General features: G+C 41.4%; 1 protein-coding gene across 1 annotated transcript in view; it reads right to left on the bottom strand.

Moving 5' to 3' along the window:
• Positions 1–23,280, bottom strand: part of FLT3 (fms related receptor tyrosine kinase 3) — a 76,461-nt gene that overhangs the window by 35,988 nt on the left and 17,193 nt on the right. Inside the window, exons 2-5 of the mRNA XM_022574542.3 lie at positions 14,562–14,683; positions 8,543–8,745; positions 5,783–5,898; positions 1,892–2,021 (exon numbers count right to left, since the gene is read on the bottom strand). Coding sequence (XP_022430250.1) covers positions 1,892–2,021; positions 5,783–5,898; positions 8,543–8,745; positions 14,562–14,683 — 571 coding nt within the window. The remainder of the gene's footprint in view (positions 1–1,891; positions 2,022–5,782; positions 5,899–8,542; positions 8,746–14,561; positions 14,684–23,280) is intronic.

Genomic DNA, 23,280 nt, shown 5'->3' with positions numbered 1-23,280 from the left:
AGGAGGGAGGGGATATGGGGACGTGTGTACGCATATGGCTGATTCACTTTGGTGTACAACAGAAACTAACACAGTGTTGTGAAGCAATTACACTCCAGTAAAGATTTAAAATTACAAATGAATGTTCAGGAGAAGAACCAAATGGAAGGTTCTAGATTTTAAGAGCCTGATAAGAGAGCAAAGACAGGAGCAGGTCACAAGGCAAACCAATTCACAACTAGTTAGTAATTCCTCATCTCACCCAATTAGAATAGAGTGAGAATCTAGAGAGAATCACATAATAAAACAGTTTAAAAGGCTTTGTGTTTGGTGACCTCTTGGTTGTTAAAGAGAGAGGAAGAATGGAAGAACTGAGAAAAGACAGAAAAGGGGGCAAAAAAGAGAAAATGGAGAAAAGGAAAAGCATGATTAGGTTTTAATACAGCTTAACAAGGTGTAGGTATGCTTTCTTTGAAGCTCTGAAAAGGACAACCAGTGAGAGGGAGAGAGGCCACAGTTGCAGATGTCCCCAGAGTCCCCGGAGCTCACAGAGGAGAGGGCAGTGTCACTTGAGGGGTGTCAGCCACATCTCGGGATTTGAGGGACCACCTCCCCTCTCCCGCCTCCTTAACCATCACCTTTCCCAAAGCAGATACGGCTATTGGACTCTGTGTATAGTCACATTTCTTCTCTTTATCACTTTAGTCAAATGTATTCTCGTCTTTGTTTACGCATTACTCCTTGAGTTTTTTTTTTTAATTATAAGACAACAATAACTATGTTTATTTTGGAAAATCCAGAAAAACCCAAAGAAAAGAATATTAAATTGCCCATATTCCTACCACCAAGAGATAACAACGGTTACTATTTTGCTGTGTGTAGCTTTCTAATCTTTTTCTTTTCTGTGCACGTGTGACGTATATATCTATAGGTAATCTCTTTTTCTTGTTCGTTTAAAATTTGGGATCCGCTCATATTATTTGGTAACCTGATTTTTCACTTTTTCTCCTTCTCTTTAGTTCCCTTTTTCAATAAAAGTTGTTTGGTAAATTTTAACTGGTTCAAATGGCATGAACCGTTACTTTGTGAACACTTAGCTATGACACATGAAAAACAGAAGAGAACATTTATATGGTTCTTACTAACTGCCAGGCACTGTTCTATGTGCTTCACATGTACCAGTTCATTTACTCATCAGAGCGACCGTATTAAGGTAAGTACTGCTCCCACCCGCATTCTTCTGATAGGCGGGGAGGGGTTAACTAACTTGCCCAAGGCCACACAGGTATAAGCAAAGCAGGGTTCAAACCCAGGCAGATTCTACATCCCTAAACAATCGTATTAAACCGCTCTTCCAGAGTAAACATCATAGTCACAAATTAAACATTTATTCACAGGGAATTTCTTACTTCTAGGGAATTATACACTAAAAGCTGGACCTTTCTTTTTCCCCAACCAAATGCTCAGGGAGTCGACAATCGTGTAACTTAAAAGGGCTTTTATTCGTGTCATGTGATATCCAGGGAGGGTCCTACAGGTCAGTGATGTGACAGACGAGGCGCTCCAAAGGGCTCGTCACTAAGGTGTCCCCCACCATCCTCCCTGGGAAGCCCACACCAATCATTCTTTAAAAAGCCAACGTTTCCTGGGCTTCCCTGGTGGCGCAGTGGTTGAGAGTCTGCCTGCCGATGCAGGGGACACGGGTTCGTGCCCCGGTCCGGAGCCTGTGCTCCGCAACGGGAGAGGCCACAACAGTGAGAGGCCCGCGTACCGCAAAAAAAAAAAAAAAAAAAAAAGCCAACGTTTCCTGTTAACAGGGTGATAAATTGTACAGACAGTACGATGTCAACTATATTAGAAAGAGACCGAAAAAGTAAAGTCATAAAAGCAGTTCTCTCTCCACATGTCATACCTGTCACTCTGTGAATTGCAGAACACCCATTCCACGGTTGGTTCTGGAATGCTCTCCGAGATGCAGACCAGGGCATCCTGATTTTCCATTTTTCTAAAGTAAGGTCTCCTTAATGTGTAAAGCAGTGTATCTAAAGCATCGTAAATTGTTAACGTTTTAATATTAAAAATGTTTCATATTATAAACATTAAAAAACAAAACTGTCTTAGCAACCTCCTCAAAAGAAGAATTCTGCACCATTAAGAAAAGTTAACCTTTTGTGCCGTAGCGGTGTCTTCTGCTCCACTCCAAATATATATAATAACATATCCCTCCTCACCAATATATTAAATTCAACTCTGGCTGAAATGCTAACTTTAGCATTTATTCTCGTAGCTAATGTCTTTGGGTATTTCATGAATCCAAAGACAACTAATGTTTAGTGGAGTGAAGCCACGTAAAAACACAAATATCAATATGCATGGGAAAAAGAAAAGTAGAAATAACATAAAGTTTATAACACATACTTATATAGTTTAAGACCCAACTTTCTTCTCATAATTTTATCGAGAACTAGGCAGAAATATAGTAGGATGGAGGTAGAATTGGAACAGAGTTGAGAGGCTTGGCTTAGCCTCCTGTTCACATTGGACCCTCACACCTCTCCCCTCGCCCCTTCTCCCCCTCCCCCTCCCTTCACATATAAACTCTCTGCTTCTGCTCGGACCACTTAGGAACAGGAGCTCATGACCTCCCAGAGTCGATCCTCCCATTTTCAACAAACCATTTTTTTTTTCCAAAGAAAGTTTCCCATGCTAAATTTCAATCTTCCTCCTTATAATAAATTCTGTTTTAAAATAGTATCTAATACTTTATATATATGTATATACATAGCAAAGAATATATGACGAGTTAATTTTGAAACATAATAATAAAAACGAATACCCGTGGACCCATGCTCAACTTAATAACCAGAATAATAACAAACATCTTTGAATCTACTTTTGTCCTGCTTCTCCTTGTCTCTCAAGCCTAGGTTAACTTTATCCTGAATTTTCTGTTTATCATTCTCATACTTTTACACATATTTCACCACATAGATGTGTGGCCCTAAACAATATACTGGTTTGTTTTGTTTGTTTTTGAGCTTCAACATACGGCATCGCTCAGTATGCAGTCTTTCACAACTTCAGTTTATGTTTTTAAGATTCATCCATGGTTTTGCATGTAGCTATGCTTAATTCATTTTGCTACCACTACATTGTGTTCCATTGGTGGATATATCACAATCTATTAGTCCATTTTCTTGCAGTGGACATTTGGGTTGTTTCCTGTATTTTGTATCACCAACAATAGTGCTATGAACATTCTGTGCATTCCTAGTGAGGCAGGTGTGTAAGTTTCTTTACCATGTACCTAGGAGTGCAACTGCTGGTCCATATAGTGTGAGCACTTCTGCTTTACACATAATGACAATTTGTTTTCAACAATCTCCTGGGTATAAAATGGTATCTCACTGTGGCCCTAATTTGCATGTCTCCGTTATTAATTTAATATGTTTACTGACAATAGTGAAACGCCTACTCATGTCTTTTGTTAATTTTTCTACTGGTTTTTTTCTTGTTGATTTATAGAAGTTCTTTACCTATTATGGCTATTCATCCTCTGTTGATTATGTGACTTCCAAACATCTTTTCCCATTTTCTGGTAGTTTTTACTTTCTCTCCCTGTAATTGCTGACCATTGGTCCCAATTTTACCCTCTAGAGCAATTTATTTTTTTTAAAGTGAAGTTTGTTGCCACATGAAAATCCTTCAAATATTTAAAATCAAATGCGGAGGTCAAGGGATATCATTATCATCGAAGGCATTTTAACTAGTTAGCCCAGGTTTCCTGACTCATGCCAGAAGGGTTTCCTCTACGTTACACTGCAATCAATCTTCTTCTCTCCTCAAACATATTTCCTTCTCTCTGCTAAACATTCTTAATTCCCTCAGCTGCTCCTAATTCAAGGAATTCTAAGATCTTCACTATTCTGGTTGCTCTGTTTTGTCAATATTCATCTGAAAAAACTGTAGAACCGAAAAGAGTAATTTTCCATTAATTTCCTTAACCCAGACATTACATTTTCGTGAACGCTGCCAAGGTTCAGATTTCCTTTTTTAGCAACCATGCCATACTGTTGGTTAATAGTGAACTTGTGGTTCACTAAACCCTTTCCTCTTTTTCACGTTGACTGTTGCCAAGTCTACCCCACCTGATTTTTTTTGAATCCCACCACCCAGCAGCACGTTAAAAACAGTTACAACTTACTTGAATGATTGTTGTACTATTTTTACATTGTAAATCTTAAGTGAAAAGAAGTTACCCTAAATAAAGAGAGCAGATGCCCATTTATTTTATACAAATTCAAGTATAAACACTTGACAAAAAAAAAGAGAGAGAGAGAGAGAGAGAGAGAGAGAGCAAGAAATCTCTTATTCTCTTCCAACCTGAGGACTTACTGTCCCACAGAGGGGGGTCGGGGACTGGGGAGGGGACAGGGAAAAAGACCAAAATCAAAGAGAAACAAGAGGTACCTCTTGACTTCTGACCTTCTAGGGCTCTGGTCCTATAGATATCAGAGTAACTGAAAGGCTTTTCAAAACAAATGTTGACCGATTTTGACTTTGCTGGGTTTTTGCCTGACAGGCTGACTTTGGAACCTAACACCCTGTCCCCAGCCCTGGTCAGATGACACCTGTGGGAATCGAAACGGCCACGAGTGCTCTTCTGTTCGCAGCTCTGAGTGCGAGACCCAGTGCAGTGTGGCCCAGAGTGTGGACCTGGCCACGCTCGGCCTCGGGCTGTCGTGCCCGTTTCCATACCTCTCAGCAAGCCGTTCACCTGAGATGGTGGGTGCAGAACAGCCTCGGCCAAGGGGAGCCGTGGTTCCCCCTGAGCCCCGCACCTCTGTGGGCTGGACACACGTGCACCACAGCCTCCGCCTGGCAAGACACACCAAGGCGTAGCCTGGGAGCTTGCTTTAAAATGGATAAACCCAGAGTTTCTGGAGCACTGCCCTGGCCCCTAAAGGCAGCGGGACCCATGTGAACGCCTCTACCACTAGTACCCATTTGTCATGTGGGGTAAAGCAGCCAGTGGGTACAGGGCTGAGTCCACACAATCGCAGGCCTGCGCGTAAGTGGGTGGAAAGAAGGAGAAGCCAGGAGACACGCAGATGGTGGTTCAGCCAACTGCACAGCTGCTTCCCTGGGTGAGAACTTCCGCATTGTTCCTGATGGTTTGCGTAGCGATCTGGTGTTTGTATGAACACAGGAGCCGCCAGGTCCATGTGGTTATTTAAATGGAATTTTTAATTGATTAAAATGAAAACTTTGGTCACACTGGCCACATTTCAAGTGTTCACCAGCCACATGCGGCCAGTGGCTACCTTACTGGACAGAGCAGGCAGACATTCTCATCACCTCAGACCGCTCTGTTGGATAGCTCTAAGCTCTTGAAAGCCTGAGGTGTGTATGGGTATCCCCATTTTACAGATCAGAACACTGAGGCTCAGAGAGACTACGTGACCTGCCCAAGGTGGTCGTATCAGATCCAGAATAAGAACTCAGGTCTTCTGACTCCACGGTCAAAATGCTTTCCACTTCTTTCCTGTCATCCATCCGTGGCTGAAAAAAACGGGGAGCCGGAAAATAGAGGATGCCCTGGGTTCGGAAGAGCATTCACTCTCACCATCCGTGGGTCACATCAGGATCTCAACAGGTGATGGGGCGGTTGAAGTGAGTTCAATTAATTCAACTACGTACTGAGGGAAACCTGGCTCGTGTGTCTGGGGAAGCCGGTAAGAGCTCTTGGGTTCTAACTGCTCCTTTAGAATATTGAGGGTACCGAGTAGCAAACAGCACTTACTTCTTATACTCACTGTAAACAATACTGTATAATTGGTGGCTTCACTCTGAATAAAAAGTAGGTATTCTCCAGCCTGGGTTTCTGTCATTTTCAAAATGACCATGGAGACAACTCCTCTGAAACACAAGAAAGAGAACTGGTTAATCTGGAAAACGTGTGAAACAAAAACCCTCGAATTTCACACTGAGTCAGAAGGTGGCTGGGCGCCTCTGGTCCACCTCGGTGGAGAACGCAGCTCCTGTCCTGTGCCGGCGCTCAGCCTGGGCCTTGTTAGCTTCACCTTGACCTTTATCCAGTCCCTCCCTTGGGAGTGAGCACCTTCACCTCATGCTGCCCAAGCCCCTCGGAGGGAAAACTCCTACCAAAAACGTATAGACTTGGTGGGACGCCCTCCTTGGCGGTAGTGGACCATTCCTGCCAATGACAAACCACCCTCCACAGGCGTATCTGCCGGCCACCCGGCCACCAGCCTCCGTGCCCCACGTGCAGAACCAGATGACGGTACAAGCAAGACTCACTGACATCAAGAACAGTCCGTTTTGTGCCCCCCTCCCACCCCCTCTAGAGGAAAGAATTCAAGCAAAATCAGACACAAAGCATTTTCCTATGAGGTAGTAATTACACTGATATATCACAAAGGAGAGATGTCTCAATGTGAGTATTTCTAACTTTTCAGATACTTGGTAAAGATAAATTTGGCTAGGGGCATTCTCTTCAAAGAAACAACTTTGATGTGTGTTTGGTGATATCTGTCCTCCTTAGAGCTTAGAATACGCTCTAGCAGTCGGTTGAGTAGTGTTGGATTTAAATGGACACTTTCTGACCTTTAGACGTTACTGCTCAACACTTGGCATCAGCTGGGAGAGTCTGTGCAGAATCTCAGGCCCCGTCCACACCTACTGAATCGACATCTGCGTTTGAACAAGACCCCAGGCAAACCAAGGACAGGATATTGGAACAGCCCTGATTTAGAGCTCCAAGCAGCATGGTTCCAGAGTACTTGTGCTTGCGTTCATATAGGCAGTAAATTAGTAAGGAATATATGTATTTTCTGGTTATGCAGGTACCCTGGGGATGTGCTCTCTTTCTCTGAACCTTCACTCTCCTGGTATCACGTGAGAACTCTTGGGCATATCATACAAAACTCTAAGACGGTTATCAAAGCTTAGGTGTGCAATCTGTCTGGCTATGAGTCTAAGCCCAGATTTAATTTCAGTAACTCTTTACTATGGAGAAGTTGCTAAAAATGTTTTGGTACTAAGTTAACTCATCCACATAAGACCTATGATTTGGGCTGCCTGTCCTAGAATAAAAAGGCAACCTCTTAGCAGAGTAAAAAGAACCCTACTTTTTTACTTTGCGTTTTTTTGGCCTCAATCTAACAAGAACTATTGGGGCATCAGGTTTTAATAAGATTACCAGAACATTTCTTTAAGCCAAAATTCTTAATAGAAGATTGCCTTTGGTTCAACCCCAAGAGAAAAGTAAGCAAAACAGAGAAGTGAGTAACATGGCCTCAAAAGAGGAAAGGAAAATGAATGTGCTCTAAGATTTAGAACCAAACTTCAGAATTATAGCTACTGTCCTGAAAATTACTTAAACATTGGTTTGACCTTAAAGACACAAATGTGAATACTTGGTACAAGTCAGTCACAGATGTTCTCCTGTGTCTCAGTCAGGTGGCATGGAACCCGCTTTGGGTCATTGAGGGGCCATTTCCTGCATTGCTCCTAGAAAGACAGTGGCTCTTCTACAGCTTCGGGGCACCTGAGCACCCCAAGAATTAGAGAATAAAGCACCTTAGAATTAGTAAGTGGGCAATTCAGTGGCCTGTGCCCCTTGCTTCCTGCCCCACCTGGGCTCAGACAGCAGGGGCAGCAGTCAGCGCAGGGTTAGATACAGGCTTGGTGGTCAATCTACAAACCTTGGCCATGATATCTTTCTGGATGGTGAGACCAACGTTCCCCGCACACAGATCAATTTCTTACTAAAATGCTTTGTGGATATCACATATCATTGCAATTCTGCTCATCATACTGTAAAACAAACTAGGTAAAGCCAAGGGTTCTTCCCCAAGGATTTCCCAGAAAGAAGCTTCTCACTGCTTTAACTAGAAAGCTCCTTGCTACTTTAACCAGAACGGAATGAAAACTCCCTAAGTTTTTACCTTTAAGACAAAATCCAGTTTAAAAAACAAGCCATCTTTAAAATCCCAAATACTCTTCACTATTTGTTTTACATTTTGCCAGTCATCACTGCTTTCTTAGGCCCTAAATATACCTATACATCTGTATATAAGTTTTTAAATGAATAGACTTTATTTTTTAGAGCAATTTTAGGTTTATGGAAAAATTAAGGAGAAAAAAAAATTAAGCAGAAAGTACAGAGAGATCCTGCATACACACTCGCCCCACTCCCACCCCTCACAAACAGCTTTTCTATTAGTAACATCTTGCATAGGTGTGGTGTATTCGTTACAACTGATGAACCAATACTGGTATTAACTAAAGTCCACAGTTTACACTGGGGTTCACGTTTTGTGTTGTTTGTCCTATGGGTGGGTTTTGACCGCTGTAAAAGGTCATGTATCCATGCCTTAGCTATTTTTTAGTTTATTTTCTTTCACTGGAAATAAGAGTTACAGTGAACATGTACAGAGATTGGAAAAGAAACTCTAAATGAAGCAAGAAAGTCTCTGTATGGCAAGAAACTATTCCTCCAAAAATCCTTACGGTTGCACATTGCCCCGCCCCTGCTTACCTGTTTTGTAAATCAAAGTGTGGCTGGCAATTCAGGGAGCTGTGTTTAAAGACCCAGAGACAGGAAATGTTCCCCGGGGTGGTGACCAGCACTTGCAGTGTGATGGATGCAGTCACGTCCACCTCCACGGTGGCCGCTTCGTAGACTGCCTCTGTGCTCTCGGGCCTCAAGGCACAGTCCAGGTCTTCCCGGGATTCTGATGCCTATGTCATAGACAAAAGGATGTGAATTTACTACAAGTGCATGTTCAATGCATCTTCTTCTTAGCTGGAACCTTTATCAAATAAACACATGTTGACATATGGCACACAACAGCCAAGCACATCGTAACCCACTGAGGATCATACGTCTGACCAAAATGCCTATAAATTACAAGTCTCTAAAGAAAAGACAGATAATTTTAGGCTGCATTTCGAAAATGTTTTATAGACTGTTATGGGTTGAACTGTGTTCCCCCCAAATTCTTTTTTTTTTTTTTTGGCTGTGCCATGTGGCATGTGGGATCTTAGTTCCCTGACCAGGAATCGAACCCGTGCCCCCTGCAATGGAAGCTCGGAGTCCTAACCATTGGACAACCAGGGAAGTCCCCCAAATTCATATGTTGAAGTCCTAACCCCCAGTACCCCAGAATGTGACCTTATTCAGAACTGGGCCTTTACAGAGGTGATCCTGTCAAAATGAGGCCATTAGGGTGGGTTCTAATCTTATGACTGATGTCCTTATAAGAAGAGGAAATTTGGAGAAGACAAGCACACGGGGAGAACACCCTGTGAACATAAAGATGGCCATACAAGCCAAGGAGAGAGGCCTGGGACAGATCCTTCCCTCACAGCCTCAGAAGGAACCAAGCCTGACGACATCTAGATTTTAGACTTCTAGCCTCCAGAACTATGAAACAATAAATTTCTGTGGTTTAACTCACCCAGTCTGAGACTTTGTTATGGCAGCCCTCACAATCACAAACTAATATACAGATAATAATCATAAAATTAAAGCACATAGGTATAGGGAACTCCGTGGTGTCCAGTGGTTAGGACTCCGTGTTTTCACTGCTGGGGGCCCAGGTTCGATCCCTGGTCAGGGAACTAAGATTCCACAAGCCGCGTGGCTCGGCCAAAGAAAAATAAAAACAAAAAAAGAATACATAGGTATATGTTTTTGTGATTACTGGTATGCAGATAAGCATCTACATAGTAATAGTAAATTAGTATCTGTGTTAGAGGGAACTTAAAAACTAAAATATTGGGTTGGCCAAAAAGTTCGTTCAGGTTTTTCCGTAAGATGTTACAGACAAACCCAAACACACTTTGTGGCCAACCCAGTATGCTCTCGGCAGACATCCCCATAGGCTCATTGCCACCATCACACCCCTTGCCTGCTTTAAGTAACTGAGATATATTGAGAGGATGGTGTGCTAGCAACTTCTGCTGTTGGACCCCTCACCTCCTACCCCCCGACACATAGTGTAGCCCCCACACGTGTGTACGCACACGCACACACACACACACACACACACACACACACACAAGCTTCTGCAGGTGAAGAGCAGGGTAGGGTAGCTCTTCTGCTACTGACCATAAGCCATATTTCTGATTTTATTTGTTCATTTCTTCAGTTAGTATCTGGTGAGTTATTTAGTCAATATCTGATAAGTGCTAGACCACCTGCTGGGCGCAATGGGGCTAGGGGAAAAAAGACACTGACCTTGTCCTTGAGTTTTGACTCTAATAGGAAGAAATAACTAAAAGTGAAATATGATGTGCCCCATAAACAGATACTGACTACTCTGAAAGGTGCATTTAAGTGCTCTGAACCTTCTGAGGAGAGAGAGGTGACTTCCAGGCTGGGATAGTGGGGGTGGGAATGCTTCACTGGAGTACAGCCATTGAGCTGGATCTTAAAAGAGGGACATAAAGTAAAGTCAAACAGGGACTTCCCTGGTGGCGCAGTGGTTAAGAATCCACCTGCCAATGCAGGGGACACGGGTTCGAGCCCTGGTCCGGGAAGATCCCACATGCCGCGGAGCAACTAAGCCCATGCGCCACAATTACTGAGCCTGCGCTCTAGAGCCCTCGAGCCACAACTACTGAGCCCATATGCTGCAAGTACTGAAGCCCATGCTCCACAACAAGAGAAGCCACCGCAATGAGAAGCCTGTGCACCATAATGAAGAGTAGCCCCTGCTCGCTGCAACTAGAGAAAGCCCGAGCGCAGCAACGAAGACCTAATACAGCCACAATAAATAGTTTTTTAAAAATTGAGTTATTAAAAAAAAAGTAAAAACAAACAAAAACCTGACATGCTAGGAGAAAATATTTGCAATGCGTATTACAGATAAAGGAAATAAAGGACTAATATCCCTAATATGTAAATAATTTTTTTAGGGAATTCCCTGGCAGTCCAGTGCTAGGACTCCGCATTCTCACTGCCCAGGACCCAGGTTCAATCCCTGTTCAGGGAACTAAGATCCTGCAATCCTCACAACACGGGCCAAAAAAAGGAAAAAATAATTTTTTTTTAACATTGAGGGACACAGGAGCCAAAAGACAGTAGAAAAATGGGAAACAGAGGGACTTCCCTGATGGTCCAGTGGATAAGACTCCACGCTCCCAATGAAGGGGGCCGGGGTTTGATCCCTGGTCAGAAAACTAGACTCCACATGCCGCAACTAAGAAGTCCGCATGCCACAACTAAAGATCCTGCATGGTGCAATGAAGATCCCCCATGCTGCAACTAAGACCTGGTGCTGAAATAAATAAATAAACAATAAGGGGGAAAAGAAAAAAGAAAAAAGAAAAAATGGGAAAAAGAAATGAATAGACAATTCACAAAAAAGCTATAAAGAATGGCCCTTGAACATATGAGAAAATGTTCAAGCTCACTCATAATCAGAAAATCTCAAAACAACACTGAGATATCCCTTATCTATCAGACTGGCACAAATTTTAAAGTATTGGCACAAATTTTAAAGTATGACAACACATTTTGTCAGGGAGGCTGTGAGGAAACAGCTACTCTCACACATTGCTGGGGGAATGCAAACAGGTGCAACCCTTCTGCAGGGGAACTGGAACTACTGTGCACTTCACCCTCTGAGCCAGCAATCCTATTTTGAGGGCTATATCTCCAGCAATTAATTGCACCATCATTTACAGTTGTAAAATACTAGAAACCACCAAAATGCTCATACATAGGAGATTGACTGAATAAACTATGGTCCATCCACACAATGGAGGACATAAAGAAGGATGAAGACAAACTCCATGAACTGATACGCAGTGATTTCCTGGATAGACTGTTAAGTGAAGAAAGCTAAGGGCAAAAAGTATCTACTTTCAAGTATGCTACCCCTCGTGTAAGAAGGAAGGAGATTAAGAAAATACACATGTATCTGCTCCTTTGTGCACAAGAAACACAGGAATAATACAAAAATTCTAAAGGAACTGGTGAAGTTCAGGAGGTAGGTGGAAAAAGGATGGAAACTTGGTAGTAGGCATGAAGAAGGCATGATACTTCTCTGAGTATATCTTTTTTTTTTAAATTTATTTAATTATTTACTTTTGGCTGCGTGTGGGCTTTCTCTAGTTGCAGTGAGTGGGGGCTACTCTTTTTTGTGGTGCACGGGCTTCTCATTGCTGTGGCTTCTCTTGTGGGAGAGCACAGGCTCTCGGCGAGCGGGCTTCAGTAGTTGTAGTTCGCGGGTTCTAGAGCACAGGCTCAGCAGTTGTGGCACACGGGCTTAGTTGCTTCCAGGCATGTGGGATCTTCCCGGACCAGGGCTCGAACCCGTGTCCCCTGCATTGGCAGGCGGATTCTTAACCACTGTGCCACCAGGGAAGCCCTGAGTATATCTTTTAGTACATAGCTTTAGCTTTCAGGACCATAGTCATGTTGCACATACTCAAAAAAGTAAATCATTAAAGCCAACCAGGATATAGGGGGAACTCAAAATGGAATACAAACCAAGTGAAGTTAATTGTATCACAAATAACCAGAGTGAAGGTGGTGGGAAAGAAAAGAACGAACATAAATAACTTCGGAAAATAATGCTTTGGACACTATAAGGTCAAAGACAAAAAGAACTGCACACAAATACTGTGTTCTGGTGTTGTATAACAAATACTGTTGTCTGATGTTGTTTAAGAATTACTAGGTCTTAATACAACCCTGAATATTGCATAAGAATATAATTTATACGACATAAAACACAATGCAGCACTTAATACTAGGAACTGAGATCAATCATCATTAATTTTTTTTAAAAAAAGCTTGTGTTTTATAAGAAAACACTTAAATGTGTGCAGCTATTTTCTCACACTGAAAAGACACTTAAAGGGACTTCCCTGGTGGTCCAGTGGTTAAGAATCCGCCTTCCAATGCAGGGAACGCGGGTTCGATCCCTGGTCGGGGAACTAAGATCCCACATGCCACGGGGCAACTAAGCCTGTGCGCTCTGGAGCCCCCATGCCACAACTAGAGAGAAGCCCATGCATCACAACGAAGAGCCCGTGGGCCACACTGAAAGATACTGCGTGTCACAACTAAGACCCGATGCAGCCAAATAAATAAATAAATACTAAATAAAAGACACTAAGACTTTAAATTGTCATAGCAAATAATATTAAATTTTTTCTTGTCTGCACAAAAATACTATGTATGCAAAATGCCTTAATTATTAATAAGTCAATGTGTTATGACACCAATATGTGTTAAAAAGTTAAACCAACCATGCTTCTGGCATAAGAAAGAATCATGTATTAAATCAGGAGTTTTAGGGTAATTCCCTGGCGGTCCAGGGAACTGAACTCTGCCCTTTCACTGCCAAGGGCATGGGTTTGATCCCTGGTCCAGGAACTAAGATCCCGCAAGCCAAGTGGCACGGCCAAAAAAAAAAAAAATCAGGAGTTTTACATGCATGTAGAAGGTTGTTATTGACGCCTATTTCACACTGCTTAAAATTTGAGAATATTTTTAATATCTCTGATTTTGGGAGGGAAGTGGGGGGGTCCAGGGCATCATGGCATGTGTCTATGTATTATACTTACGTTAAAGAAAACAGAGTGACTATATATCTGTATGAATCCTTAACTGGATAAAAGCCATAGAAGTGGCTAATTTATGTTCACTTTTTATTGTATATAGACTTTTAATATTTTCACTTCTCGGTTATTTAAGCTTCCTTCATTTGAGTAAATAGCTAGGCTGTGATAGATGAATAGCATGAAGAAGAGTAACGACAAACAAGGTTGGAACTTGGAGTCAGAGCCAGATTATGGAGCGACGTGCATGTCATTTGAAGCCGTGGGAAGACCAAGCCGGGCTGTAAAGGATGTAGCCCTGCTTCAGGAAGACCCATGTGGCAGCCCTACGTGAGCTGAACTGTAGAAGGAAGAAGCCACTTACGATATTATTGTGACTATGAGGGCTGGAATTAGGGAAGTGGCAGGGGGACTAGGGAATATGAGGTGGTTACAGGAGAACTAGGAAAGAAAGGAAATTGACAAGACTTGGTAACTGACTGAATGTGAGGGCAAGGGAGAGGAAGCAGTCCAAAACGAGGCTGAGCTTTCAAGCCTAGGAACTAGACAGGGCCATAAACAGAAATCCATTAAAACAAGAAGATGCTTGGGGAAATAGAAATGAAATAAATTATACAGGTGTGTCTCAATGAGCAGATGGAAAAATCTACTTACCTAAATCCAGGAGACAGTTGGAAATTAGGGATTCAGGCTTGAGAGAGAAGCCTGGCTTCTTTTTAAGGAGAAAGGGAAATTCCTGTTTCTTACTCATTCTAGTATCACTGTCCTTCCTGAATCTAAACCCAAAGAGAACAAGGCTCTTGACGGAATGGAGTGCCAGGTAGCAATGAGTAGAGATGCTCATCTGTACCAGATATGAGTACATAGTATACTTAAATACACAAAAAAGAAAAGCCCATAAGCCATGGCAGGTGTCAATAGCTTACAAAGTATGGTCTCTAGAGAAAATTGCTAAAGTTGTCATTTTAATATTACTTTACCAAGGGATTCGATGATGATGTCCCCACTGATGAATCATTGTTTCTATGGTTGATTAAAACACACTTGATCACAGGCAGATCTTGATTTGTGATAGTCTCAAATATCATTGCGGAAAAAACAACTGTAAAACAAAATAAAGACAATGATGTTGATCCATGCACACCTTAAAAAGAAAATACGTGTTTGTCTTACAACAAAACAAAATGTAATCGAGGGAGGGACTTCCCTGGTGGCGCAGTTGTTAAGAATCCGCCTGCCAAGGCAGGGGACACGGGTTCGAGCCCTGGTCTGGGAAGATTCCACACGCTGCGGAGCAGCAGCTAAGCCCGTGCGCCACAACGACTGATCCTGCGCTCTAGAGCCCGTGAGCCCCAACTATTGAGCCCACGTGCCACAACTACTGAAGCCCACGCACCTAGAGCCCGTGCTCCGCACCAAGGGAAGCCACCACAATGAGAAGCCCGCGCACCGCAACAAAGAGTAGCCCCCGCTCTCCGCAACTAGAGAAAGCCCGCGCGTAGCAGCAATGAAGACCCGACGCAGCCCAAAATAAAAATAAATATTTTTAAAAAAATGTAATCAAGGGAAAGTGGCCAACAGGAAAGTGTGTAGGAAATATAATTTCATAAAAGGTAAGTCTTACTATCAATCAGGAGTGGAGGTCCTTAGAGCAGTGTCTTCCAAGGGAACTTTCTGCATGATGGAAATATTCCTTGGCGCTGTTCAGTAGGGTGGTCCTCAGCTGCATTTGAAGTGAGGCTAGTGCAGCTGAGGACCTGATTATTTGTATGCCAGCCATTTTTTTCTACTTTATGGTTTCCTGGTGCATATAAGCATTATGTTTACACTATATTGTAGTCTGGTAAGTGTGCAATAGCGTTATACCTAAGAAAACAATGTACGTACCTTAATCAAAAAATACACTCTTAAAAAAAAAAATACACTCTTGCTAAAAAATGCTAACCATCATCTGAGCCTTCAGTGAATTGTAGTAATAACATCAAAGATCACTGATCACAGACCACCGTATCAAATATAATAATAATTTAAATAATTATTGAATAATCGAAATATTGTAAGAATTACCAATATGTGACACAGAGACACAAAGTAAGCAAACACTTTTGGAAAAATGGCGCCGACAGACTCCCTCGAGGCAGGGTTTTCACAACACTTCAGTTTATAAAAAATGCAATATATGTGAAGCACAATATAGAGAAATGCAGTAAAAGAAGGTATGCCTATTATCAGCAGTTCATTCCCTTTAATTGCTGGGGAGTAGTCTATTATATAGATATAACACAACATTTCAATTCATCCACCTGTTGATAGAATTTGGATTGTTTCTACTTTGGGGATCCTACAAATAAAGTTGCTATGAACATTGGTATAAAAGTCGTGGTTTGGATGTATGAGTTCAGATTCCTTGAATAAATACCAAGGAGTAGCATACCTCACTCCTATGGGGGGTGTCTGTGTCACTTTTTAAGAAAGTGCCAACTGTTCTCCAAAGAGGGTGTATCACTTTATATTCCTATTGGCAGTGTATGAGAATTAGTTGTACCATGTCCTCACCAACGCTTGGTAGGATGAGAATTTTTAATTTTAGCCATTCCAAGAGGCATATTATATCTCATCATGGTTTTAATTTGCAATTGTATCCTTTCAGATGCTTGTATGACATCCTACATATTCTTTGGTAGTATGTCTGCTGCATCTTTTGCCTTTGAAAATTGGGTTGTTTATCTTCTTATTATTGAGTTTTGAGAGGCGCCCCCCCCAGTTTTATTGAGATATTGTTGATATATAACACTGTATTAGTTTCAGGTGTACAACATCACAATTAGATATATGTATTTATTGTAATACGAGTACCACGATAAGTTCAGTTAACATCCATCAGCTCACACAGTTACTAAAGTTTTTTTCCTGTGATGAGAACTTTGAAGATCTACTCTCGAGATGTGGATGGACCTAGAGTCTGTCATACAGAGTGAAGTAAGCCAGAAAGAGAAAAACAAATATAATATATTAATGCATATATGTGGAATCTAGAAAAACGGTACAGATGAACCTATTTGTGGGGCAGGAATAGAGACGTAGATGTAGAGAACGGACATGTGGACACAGTGGGCAAGGGGAGGGTGGGATGAATTGGGAGATTAGGAGTGACATAAATACACTACCATTTGTAAAATAGATAGCTAGCAGGAACATGCTATAAAGCACAGGAAGATTAGGTCTGTGCTCAGTGACGACCTAGATGGGTGGGATGGGTGGGAGGGTGGGAGGGAGGTCCAAGAGGGAGGGGATATATGTATACATAGAGCTGATTCACTTCATTGTACAGCAGAAACTAACACAACATTGTAAAGCAATTATACTCCAATAAAAAAATAAATAATTAATTAAATAAAGATCTCTCTTAGCAACTTTCAAATATATAATAGAGTCCAGGTAGCCCCCACTTTTTGAAAGTTCACTTTATGCCACTTCACTCTTACCAAAGACCTGCATTAGCACCTGTTTTCACTAACTGAAAGAAATCTGAAGAGGATTTTTGCTTTTATGAAAAAAGGTGAAAAGCAAAAATAGCATCAGAGTTTGTTTGGTAGCAAGCTCTTACAGGGGTGGCTTGAACCCCAAGCAAGCAGAGTGGAACTGCCAAGCTCTTTCCCCAGAAACTACGCTCAGCATCTCACCATCAAGCCATCATAGCTTTGAACTGTGTCTGTGAGCATCTGTGCTTTATCTCCATTTATTCTGTGCATCTGTTTGCAAGATGTGTCCCTAAGTTAATAGCTTCTTCACTTTACACAATCTGAGCTTGCAAAAGGTTTCACAGGAATGCTCTATTTTCAGATAGTGGGGAAACCTGTATTGGTAACTATAGTCACCATCTTGGACATTACATCCCCAGAACTTATTTATGTTATAACTGGAAGTCTGTACCTCCTGACCACCTTCACTCATTTCTCCCACTCCCTACCCCCGCCTCTGGCAAACACCAGTCTCTTCTCTGTTTCCGAGTTTGGTTGTTTTTTTTTTTTCAGATTCCACGTATAAGTGAGATTATACAGAATTTGCCTGACTTATTTCACTCAACATAATGCCCTGAAAGGGCATTCATGTTGTCACAAATGGCAGGATTTATTTCTTTTTTATGGTTGAATAATATTGTATATATACAGTTGACCCTTGGACAACGTGGGTTTGAACTACACAGGTCCACTTACACATGGATTTTGTTCAATAAATATTTGGAAAAAATTTTGGAGATTTGTGACAATTTGAAAAACCTCGCAGACGAACTGCATAGCCTAAAAATACTGAAAAATAAGAAAAAGTTAGGTATGTCATGAATGCATAAAATATATGGGGCCTCATTGGGAATCGGGCACACCAACTTGGGTTCAGCAACAGATTTATGATCAGGACTGCCCGTACCTGTAAAGCTGCTAACTAGCCTTGAAGGGAAAAGATAAACACAGCTGTCTTTTGGTTGTACAAGAAGGTCTGGACAATGAGTAACTTTTTCTGGATTGGTTTCATCGATGCTTTGTCCCTGAAGACAAAAAGTACCTTGCCCGTAAGGGACTGCCTTGGGTTCTTTTGATACTGGACAACGCCCCTAGCCACCCAGAGCCCCATGAGTTCAACACTGAAGGCGCTGAAGTAGTCTACTTGCCCCCAAACATCTAATTCAGCCTCTAGATTGCGGGGGTCATAAGGACCTTTAAGGCTCATTACACACAGTACCCTATGGAAAGGATTGTCAACGCTATGGAAGAGAACACCCACAGAGAGAACATCATGAAAGTCTGGAAGGATTGCACCACTGAAAATGCCATCATTGTTAGAGAAAAAGCCGTGAAAGCCATCAAGCCTGAAACAATAAATTCCTGCTAGAGAAAACTGTGTCTAGATGTTGTGTGTCTGACTTTACAACAGAGCCAACCGAGGAAATCATGAAAGAGATGTGGACATGGCAAAAGAGGTGGGAGGTGAAGGGTTTTAAGATATGGATCTTGGAGAAATTCAAGAGCTAATAGGCACCATGCCCGAGGAATTCCCAGAAGAGGATCTGATGTAGACGAGCACTTCCAACCAGAGCCACACGATGAGGAAGAAGACACAGAAGAAGCAGTGACAGAAACCAAATTGACATGGAACAATCTGGCAGGAGAGTTCCAATTATTCAACACTGCTTTTGACTTCTTTTATGACATGGATCCTTCTATGATACAAGCACTGAAACTAAAGCAAATGGCGGAAGAAGGGTTGGCACCATATAGAAACATTTTTAGAGACAAGAAGCAAAAAAGTCAGAGATAAATTATGATGTATTTCTGTAAAATTACACCAAGGGTGCCTACCTCTCCTGCCTCTACCTCTCCCGGCTCTGCTACCTGAGAGAGCAAGACCAACCTCTCCTCCTCTCTCTCCTCAGCCTCCTCAACCCGAAGACGACAAGGATGAAGACCTTTATGATGATCTACTTCTACTTAACAAATAGTAAACCATCATCATGTCCTACAGTTAATAAACTTATCTCCTGCGTATGTGTGTATCTTCGTGTGAAAATCTAACTGTATGAGATGTTTTTGTGTCACCGTCATCATCACCTACGTATTCATCATGTAGACCAGTGGTCCCCAACCTTTTTGGCACCAGGGACCAGTTTCGTGGAAGACAATTTTTCCATGGGCCAGGGGCCGGGGGGAGGAGGGGAGGGATGGTTTAGGGATAATTTGAGCACATTACATTTATTGTGCATTACATTGCAATATATAATGAAATAATTATACAACTCACCATAATGCAGAATGAGTGGGAGCCCTGAGCTTGTTTTCACTTGCCGCTCACTGATAGGGTTTTGATATGAGTCTGCAAGCAATTGTTTATTATGGTCTCTGTGCAGTCAAACCTCTCTGCTAACGAGAATCTGTGTCTGCGGCAGCTCCCCAGCGCGAGCATCACCGCCTCAGCTCCACCTCATCATCAGGCATTAGATTCTCAGAAGGAGCAAGCAACCTAGATTCCTCGCAGGCACAGTTCACAGTAGGGTTTGGGTTGCCGCTCCTACGATAATCTAATGCTGTTGCCTATTTGACAGGAGGTGGAGCTCAGGCAGTAATGCGAGCTATGGGGAGCGGCTGTAAATACAGATGAAGTTTCGCTGGCTTGCCCGCCACTCACTTCCTCTGTGCAGCCCAGGGTTGAGAACCCCTGGTGTAGAGCATTGTGTGCAAGACTTGTATTGAAGTGGATAGTCTATCCTCATGTAGGCATAAGGTGAGTGACATTTAATATAAAATTAATAATGTTTAGTTTTCTTACTGTTTTATAATTTTGCTTTCAAAGAATTACATTACCATACTGTATGCCTCTCTACTGTAATTGGAGAAATTGCATATCAGCCTGTCACCACTTTTGTAAAAAAATAACAATTTTTCCGATATTGTATTACGAACATGACTGTAATGCTGTATGCCATAACATTTTTATACCGATTCATTCATTAATATATAGGCTAGGGACTTCCCCGGTGGAGAAGTAGTTAAGACGCCATGCTCCCAATGCATGGGGTCTGGGTTCGATACCTGGTCAGGGAACTAGATCCCACATGCATGCCACAACTAAGAGTTTGCATGCCACAACTAAGGAGCCGGCGAGCCGCAACTAAGGAGCCCGCCTGCCGCAACTAAGACCCAGTGCAGCCAAATAAATAAATATTTTTAAAAATTATAAAAGTATATATATAAATAGACTAGGCTAACATGAAGAGCAATCATATCACTTAACACTAAGCTATCATAAAGCAGTCATATTGTTGCTTCTTCATTATCAGTGCAGGAATCGTTATAAGTAAATATGAATTTCTTTTTCATTATTATTATTTTGGCTCACCACACGGTTTGCAGGATCTTAGTTCCCTGACCAGGGATTGAACTCAGGCCCACGGCAGTGACAGCACCAAGTCCTAACCACTGGACTGCCAGGGACTTTCCCATCTTTTCATTTTTGATGTGTAGTGTTAGTAATACATATAACACCTACAGTGTTTCGTAACATGTAAGACAATATTGGTGTAGGTGCTGACAGATGATTCATCATGTAAACAGGCAATGGAAATTTACAGCACCGATAAATACAGTATAGTACCGTAAATGTATTTTATTTTACTTATAATTTTCTTAATAGCATTTTCTTTATGCTAAGTTTACTTTAAGAATACCATATGTAATACATATAACATACAAAATATGTGTTAATGAACTGTTTATGTTATCAGTAAGGCTTCTGGTTAACAGTAGGCTATTAGCAGTTAAGTTTTGGGGGAGACAAAAGTTATACTCGGATTTTCAACTGCACAGGGAGTCGGTGCCCCTAACCTCCACATTGTTCAAAGGTCAACTGTATATGCCATATTTTCTTTATTCAGTCATCCATCAATGGACACTTAAGTTGTTTCCATGTCTTGGTTACTGTAAATAATGCTGCAATAAACATGGGGCTGAAGACATCTCTTTGAGATACTGATTTTGTTTCCTTCAGATATACACCCAGAAGTAGAATTCCTGGATTATATGGTAGTGCTATTTTTAATTTTTTGAGGAACCTCTATACTGATTTCCATAGTAGCCATACCGTTTTATATTCCCTTCAACAGTGCACAAGGATTCCCTTTTGTCCACATCCTCACCAACACTCATTATCTTTTGTCTTTTTAATGACAGTCATTCTAACAGGTGTGAGGTAATACCTCATTGTGGTTTTTTTTTTTTTTTTTGGCCATGCGGCATGCAGGATCCTAGTTTCCCAACCAGGGATTGAACCTGTGCCCTTGGCAGTGAAAGTGTGGCGTCCTAACCACTGGATGGCCAGCAAATTCCCTCATTGTGGGTTTGATTTACATTTCACTAATGATTAGTGATGTTGAGCGTCTTTCATCTACCTGTTGGTCATTTGAGGGTCTTCTAACAAAAACGTCTGTCCACTTCCTCTGCCCATTTTTTAACCAGATTAGCTGGGTGTTTTTTTGCTATTGAGTTGTATGAGTTCTTTATATATGTTGGATACATGATTTGTGAATATTTCCTCCTATTCCATAGGTTACCTTTTCATTTTGTTGATAGCTTCCTTGGCTGTGCAAAAGCTTTCAGTGTGATGTGGTCCTATTTAGTGTCTTTTATGTGCCATACAAATTTTAGGGTTTTTTTTTTTTTCTATTTCTGTGAAAAGTGCCATTTGAATTTTGATAGAGATTGCCTTGAATCTATATATTGCTTTAAATGATATGGACATTTTAACAATATTAATTCTTCCAATCCATGAAGACATAAATTCTTTCCATTTATTTGTGTCTTAGTCATTTTCTTTCATCAATGTCTTATACTTTTCAGTGTAGAGATTTTTCTCCTCCTCGGTTATTTATTCTTAGGTATTTTATTCTTTATGATGCAATTGTAAATGGGATTGTTTTCTTTTTCTGACAGTTTGTTGTTAGAACCACATAGATTCTAACAACCACAGAATAGAACCACAACTGATTTTTTTATATTGATTTTGTATCCTACAACTTTACTGAATTTGTTGATTAGTTCTAACAGGTTTTTGGTGGAATCTTTACAGTTTTCTATCTATAATATCATGTTATATGCAAATAGAGTCAGGTTTACTCCTTTCTTTCTGATTTGGATGTGTTTTATTTATTTTTCTTGCCTCATTGCTCTGGCTAGGACTTCCAGTACTATGTTGAATAAAGGTAGCAAAAGTGGGCATCCTTGTCTTGTTCCTGATCTTAGACGAGAAGCATTCAGCTTTCACCATTGAGTATGATGTTAGCTGTGAACTTTTTATATATGGCCTTATTATGTTGAGGTACATTCCCTCTATACCCACTTTGTTGAGAGTTTTTGTCATAAGTGGATATTGAATTTTATCAAATGCTTTTTCTGCATCTCTTGAGAGGATCATATAATTTTTATCCTTCATTTTGTTAATGTGGTGGATCATATTGACTGATTTGCAGATGGTGAACCATCCTTGCATTTGTGGAATAAAACCCACTTGATGATGGTATATGCTCCTTTTAATGTATTGTTGAATTTAGATTGCTAATATTTCCTTGAGGATTTTTGCATCTATGTTAAGGGATATTGGCCTGTAATTTTCTTTTCTTGTAGTGTTCTTTTCTGGTTTTGGTGTTAGGGTAATGCTGACCTCATAAGATGAGTTTGGAAGTGTTCCCAGCTCTTCTATTTTTTAGAAGAGTTTGAGAGGATTGAAACAATTCTCCTTAAAATGTTTGTTAGAATTCATCAGTGAAGTCATCTGGTCCTGGATTTTCTTTGGGAGCTTTATTGTTTTTTTACGGATTCAATCTCCTTACTAGTAATTCTGTTCAAATTTTCTGTTTCTTCATGATTTGGTCTTGGTAGGTTGTATGTTTTTAGAAGTTTATTCATTTATTCTAGGCTGTCCATTTTGTTGGTATATAATTGTTCATAGTAGAGACATACCTTGTTTTATTGCACTTTGCTTTATTGTGCTTCACAGATGTTGCGTTTTTTTTTTTTGTTTTTTTTTTTTTGCGGTACGCGGGCCTCTCACTGCTGCGGCCTCTCCCGCTGCGGAGCACAGGCCCTGGACGCGCAGGCCCAGCGGCCATGGCTCACGGGCCCAGCCACTCCGCGGCATGTGGGATCCTCCCGG

This window comes from Delphinapterus leucas, chromosome 18, assembly GCF_059928025.1.
Source record: "Delphinapterus leucas isolate spDelLeu-1000000601 "Yukka" chromosome 18, BTC_Dleu_Yukka2, whole genome shotgun sequence".
Classification (NCBI taxonomy): domain Eukaryota; kingdom Metazoa; phylum Chordata; class Mammalia; order Artiodactyla; family Monodontidae; genus Delphinapterus; species Delphinapterus leucas.
This window is presented reverse-complemented; position numbering and strand designations above follow the sequence as displayed.